The sequence below is a fragment of the Olea europaea genome, unplaced genomic scaffold (genome assembly GCF_002742605.1).
Source record: "Olea europaea var. sylvestris unplaced genomic scaffold, O_europaea_v1 scaffold505, whole genome shotgun sequence".
Classification (NCBI taxonomy): domain Eukaryota; kingdom Viridiplantae; phylum Streptophyta; class Magnoliopsida; order Lamiales; family Oleaceae; genus Olea; species Olea europaea.
The window spans coordinates 51,039-57,086 of record NW_019263365.1 but is presented as its reverse complement, the minus strand read 5'-3'; the positions used below and the strand labels follow the sequence as shown (position 1 = coordinate 57,086).

Genomic DNA, 6,048 nt, shown 5'->3' with positions numbered 1-6,048 from the left:
CACTTTGTACCCTCTAGGCCATGGATATGCTTGGTCAACCCAATCAGGATATGGCTTTGTGTAAGTCGGTCTAATGACAGGACGCACCCCAAAGGCCATCTGATCCTGCACGATTTCCATAATCTGATTTCTCAATATGACATTGGGATCATATGGAATTCCTACAGGCTGATTAACCGGTTGATTTGCATGAGGTCTGATGTTTGGTCCTTGATTGGCAACAAAATTACCATAATTAGGGCCATTACCATTAGCCTGGACATCTACCCCCTCGTTACCACGTGGAATATTCTGTCCATTGTTTAGGACATTATCTCTCACATTTGGATTACCCCCCAAGTTAGGCATACCACTACTACTACTTTGATTTGGTATTGTAGCACCTCCTTGGTTTGAAGTAGAGGGGCCAGCAAGTGGTTCTACCCCTTGACTTGGATTTGGGACCGAAGGATTATTTCCTACGATCGTCCTAGTTTGAAAGTGACTTGTGAGAGGTATAGCCGGCAGACATATTTGGCCTACTAACTTATTCATTGTTTCGTTCAATGTCTTTAGTTGTTTGGCCATATTGTCATAGTGTGCATTACCACTTTGTGTAAATCTTTCCATATTATGAATACTTCGAAGATTAACCTGCTCAACGACGTCTTGCGTGAGTTCTCCAAGCAATGCACGCATGGTTCGAGGACTCAGCTCCGTCATTGGTTCGTAACGACTGTTACTGCTCTGATTTTGTCCATCTGTTCGTGGAGAGGCATGTTGCTCCTCATATCGCTCGATTACAGACTGGATTCCTCCCTGACTTGCTCCTTCCTTGTCGGATCTCTGAGGCATGCTGTTTCTCCTTTTGCACTTTCAACACCTAACACCACTGTCCCACTGGGCGTGCCAAATTGTTTCGCGCGGGTTAATTTGCTAACAATTAAAGAGGATCAGACGATTGTGTAAGGGACGAAACCTCTTGAGACAAAGTCCCAAAAAGGGATGTTCTTTTTATTGGCGATGAACTTTACAATTGGAAACGGAAAACAACGTGCCTCCAAGGGGCGCAAGCACACGAGTTACAGAAAAAGAAATGTTTAAGTCTAAAAGCTAAAGGAATGAAAATTATATATTCTCTGTTCGAGAGTTTTGGATTCGGTCCTTTCTTCTAAGTTCTTTCTCTCTTTTATACTTCATAGGCGATCCCTTTGTGATTAACTGCTCTAAAAACTGCTTGATCGCCCTATAACTACCCACTTTCTTTGTAGTGGCCATTTTGTCATGCAACTGTCCTTTTAACTGCTGTCATTATCTTGCATCATTCAACCGCTTTGGATTGAACCCCTTGAGTCGTGGAACGTGGTAAAGTTACTTTAGCAACTGCCTCAATAACTGCATCATAATGCGTTATGTTTGTTGATACCTTAGGCGACTTGAACATTTGGGCGAGACTTTGGACGACCGTATGCCACTCTATTCGTTCAGACTCTGAGCGACTTGCAAACTTGGACGATGGCGTTACCGCACTATTGGGCCCCTTATTTGGGCATTCACCTTGATTCGTTCAATTGGATTTCGTTCTTTGGGGCTATCTGATTTGGGGATCCTCCCATTGGGTTTTATTCTCTGGGCTGTTCGATTTGGGCTGAATTTTTATGTGTCAACACAAATCAAAACAAATTACAGCTGAACCCTAATGCTTAATTACTATTAAAGCCATATTTGTAGTCATCTAATGTGTAATTCATAAATTTGAAAAAGAGAAAAGAAGTACTTTAGTGCTCTGGTAACACCCGGTCTTGGAGCTGCAGGGCACATTCGTCGCTTCAGCAGACGGTTTATCAAAGATGATTTACCAACATTGGGATAGCCAACTATTCCAGCTCGAACCTGCCAAAATTTCAAAAGAACCTCAGATGGGAAACATGTAAATAATACCAATTGCGGACAGGTCACTGTAACCAAAGTCAGGAAGCATAAGAACTTCGATTCTCTTAATTTATCTCTTATAACTTCAAAAAGATAATATCTACTTCAGAATTACTCATTAAAAATGGTGAAAATCACATTTTTCTTTAGATAAAATTCTCATGCTGGCAGGAAACTGATTTCTGATCCACTGACCAGCTCATTTTTTTCCCAAACTGAAACTGACATGGTGTTATATCCAAGTCAGAAAGTAGAAAGATGTGTATATGACAACTTTGGCAAATACATATTCAGGTTTCGGCAATTTGGCAAAAAATATAATGAAAAACTAAACTAGTGTCTGTCAAATAAATAGAACTTCTGATTTATGTCATAACTTCGGTGGATGAGCAACTAAACTGATCTTTCAATATATCACAGAAAAAGTAAAGCACAGCAACAGATTATTGGCAGTTGCAAGAAACTCACAGGACGAGGAAGTAGTCCTTTTGCTCTGCGTTTTTCATTAACACCACCTGCCAATGACTTTGCCAACCTACTTAGCTTCATGGTGCCCTGACGTTTCCAAAAGACTGGTAACCATTAAAATCATCCACAGAGTTGTTCTCTTTCAGCCAATAAATTCAAAAGGCATTTTTAAAATACCATTCCGAGCTGCCCATTTGAGAAGACGATTTTTGTCCCCTGCCTAGCATAATAGCTAGCCCAAGTATTTCGGTCAGCAGTGGATATCATGTCTTCTCGATTCAAAACAATAATTCTTTTTCTATTACCCAGCCATGAATCCATCTGTTTAATGAAAGCATAATAAAAAATTTAGCAAAATATAGATAATACAGCCATTATTCTACAAGGTAAGAAATAAAATCTCAAGAAGGGGTTTGCAAAAGTAACAACATAAATTTTAGGCATGGACCAATTACTTGCAGTGTACACCATAAATAGAACTGTTAATTACTACAAAAGAAACCATCAAACCAAAAACTATGCAGGAGATTTTTGTTATGGTTCTTTATTTGCTTGCTTTACATTATTTTCGGAGAAGGTGTTATATAATTGAAAATACTAAAATTCTTTCCCTTGAGAGAAGAACAAAAATATTAGAGCCATGAATAATATGGTAAGCCTTAAGGTTTGTTCAAGCCCATTTTTTTTGAAAGAATAGATTTTGTAACAGTAATTTTTGGGGGAATGTGTGATTAAAAAATATGAAAATTTTTTGAGTTTATGTGTAAAATTATTTTATTGGAAGAATATGTGATTGAAAAAGAGTTTAAGGGAAAATAAGTGTTTAAAGAATGGGACTCAAACAGAAGCTTAATCTCCTTGGGCTCAAGTGCATGAATTCTTCTTTGCAATTATGTTCAACCCAAATCGACCGGAGGACCAAATGCTAAAATCATTCGCAACTATATCATGAGATGTTACTTTTTGACCACATCTCTCTCTTCAAACATGTTTTACTGCAAAGCATCATTTTTATAAATAAGAGCTTCTTTATGTCTTTGGTAGACATGCTCCAACCAAGCTGTCCTTTCCTTAATTCATTTTGTCCTTTTAATAGCCCAGCACTCAGTATCATAAAGTATAGATGGTCTGATAACCGGCTTCTAGAAGATGTCTTCTGATCCTATACATGTCTTTCAAGTTACATTGAATCACTCTGCACTTCCCTATTTTACCTGCTCTAATTATTTGGATTGCTTCATCTTCAAATCCTCTTTCCTTAGCCCCCATTTGGCCTCCATTTTTTTTGTAATGAAAATGGGTGGAATAGTGTATTTTTGAAAAATCAGTGGTTGAAAACGAAAGAAAAATTTTCGATTTACATGTAATATTATTTTATGGAAGATTGTGTGGTTGAAAATAGAAGAGAGAGAAAAATAGAATGAAATGGAATGTAATTTAATGGGGGCCAAACAGGGGCTTATTAATAATCTACCCTAACTACCTAAAAGTACAACTCTTCAGGACAACATGATCCAGTATAGCAACTCTAATTATATCATCATTCCTACTATAATTGAAAGGGCATTTCACATTTCTATCTTATTTCTAATTAACCTAAAATCTTACAATTCCTGAGTATCCTCCAGTCCTCCAGAGTTCTAACTTATGATATGCAAATTGAGTTTGTCGCGAGTCAAACATGGGGTCTATTGCTTGAGAGGCAACTATCCTAACTGTCTGACAACAAACAGCATCTAAAAATATTAGTCCTGTGAAATTGAGAAAACTGTGTTTACATTTTAATTCGGCAACTCAACAAGCCAAGCATGTTGATTCTTTCATTCTTTCCCATTTTCAGGTTACATGAACCTAAATAAGCATTCTTTCCCATTATCAAGTTACATGAACCTTAATAAGTCTACCAAACCCCACAAAAAAATTTGAAGATAAAAACACAAGTTGCATGAACTGCAATTCTGTAACTTCAACATTTTGTGCTAGTAACGAAAATGAGTATTATGGTAGTGGTCATAGTCTCATAACTACCCAACCTGTATCTACGTTAACACCATTGGTAAAATGTAGCTATTTATCAGTGAATTTATACAAACAGTGAAGAATGAAATAAAAGTATAAGTGGACTATCACAAGTTCACATATTTGATAAACAGGTATGCAATAAAAATTGACTGAACACTTAACAATACATTGGTCACCCATTACCATTATGTTTTTATATTTTTAACTTTTAGTCATTGTTAATGTTATTATTATCACTGCCACCACCCTCATCATCAAATTTTCAGTTACAGTGAACAAATATTTTTCCCTCATTCACCAAACAACTTACAATATAATAACCAATTCAAAAGGAATATTTGGAGATATAAATTGTCCTAGAAAATTTGGTTGACAGTCAATTTCTTAAATTCCCATAAATTAGGTTTGCTGTCAGGACTACACATCATTAATGGTCGACGCTTACAAACAAAGAACTCACCAGCTCAAGAAGAAATATTTTAAGAGTTTTAAGTAATACAAAGGATAAGGGTTCCAATGATCAATTGTCATTTATCCAATTATACTAAGAAAGTACATCAATGATGATCAATGGTGTAAAACTACTAGGCACAAACGCCAGCAGATTTTCACAGATAACTTTATGCTGCTAGGCAAGGAACAAATAATCAATTACTAAGGCATCATCAAGAAGCCATGAATACTGCATGATGGACATATATCTAGACAACCAAGAAGATATAATCGAAGTAAAAGATATTAACCTGTGGATGACTTGTGGACATAGGAATCCTTGCATCTCGAACCTCTATAACAACATCCATCAGTTTTAGCTGATCCTTGAGTTCTTTTTCAGTTTTTGCAATGTGACCTGGATACCACTATCAAATTGCCACCCCCAACAAGAGTACAAAGGCAAATATCAGATATGTTAGAAAAGCTATGCAATCAGTTCGCATTGTAATAGATCAGCAGCCAAATCCAGATCTTATTTCTACCTGAACTGGGCGTAATGTCTTTGTCCAATGATAAAGATCAGCCTCTAAATCTATCCAATCAAATTCTTCAGGGACACTCTCTAAATTACTACTCAGCTTTGAACGCTCACTACCATACAATCCACCACCAACAATCTGCAATGTTCAAGGAAATAACCATGTCCATCATTTCAACCAAATGTAGAAGGATATTACATCGATAAGAAGTGAAAAATCCAGAACAGGAGGTCCTTCATATATTCATAATGACAAACTCAAAAAAGGCTGCTACTTTAGTCATTCATCAGAAAAATGAAAAGTCATACCAAATGTTATCAAGAAGTCCCTAACAAAAAGGAGATATGAAAAGATGATGGCAAGTGATGCTTGATATACACAGACACTAGAACTATTGAAGTAGGAAAATAAACATACAAATATCCATCTCAGAAATGCATAGGCTATAATACTCTAACGTCATTTGGGCCTCATTTCATAGCTTCCAAAACTCAAATACTTCAACAAAACAGAGTTGCCTTCCTCCAAGCTGTTCTAAGTGGGAAACACAACAGTGATTGAATTATTGAAGTATTCTTTTCAGTTACACCATGGATATTCTCTCCATGCAAATCATTTAGTAAGCCTAGTATCACCATCAATTTTATTTTTTAAGGAGTAATAAAGGGTGTTA

At 36.6% G+C, this 6,048-nt stretch overlaps 1 protein-coding gene across 2 annotated transcripts in view; it reads right to left on the bottom strand.

Moving 5' to 3' along the window:
• The window catches only part of LOC111388548 (DAR GTPase 3, chloroplastic), a 20,099-nt gene that overhangs the window by 13,104 nt on the left and 947 nt on the right, over nt 1-6,048 (bottom strand). For both annotated transcript variants that reach the window (XR_002701596.1, XM_023013292.1), the window contains exons 2-6: nt 5,379-5,513; nt 5,145-5,261; nt 2,557-2,700; nt 2,380-2,466; nt 1,757-1,872 (exon numbers count right to left, since the gene is read on the bottom strand). Coding sequence is in view for 1 of the 2 variants with exons in the window: in XM_023013292.1 (XP_022869060.1) it covers nt 1,757-1,872; nt 2,380-2,466; nt 2,557-2,700; nt 5,145-5,261; nt 5,379-5,513 (599 nt within the window). In the remaining variant the exon portion in view is untranslated. The remainder of the gene's footprint in view (nt 1-1,756; nt 1,873-2,379; nt 2,467-2,556; nt 2,701-5,144; nt 5,262-5,378; nt 5,514-6,048) is intronic.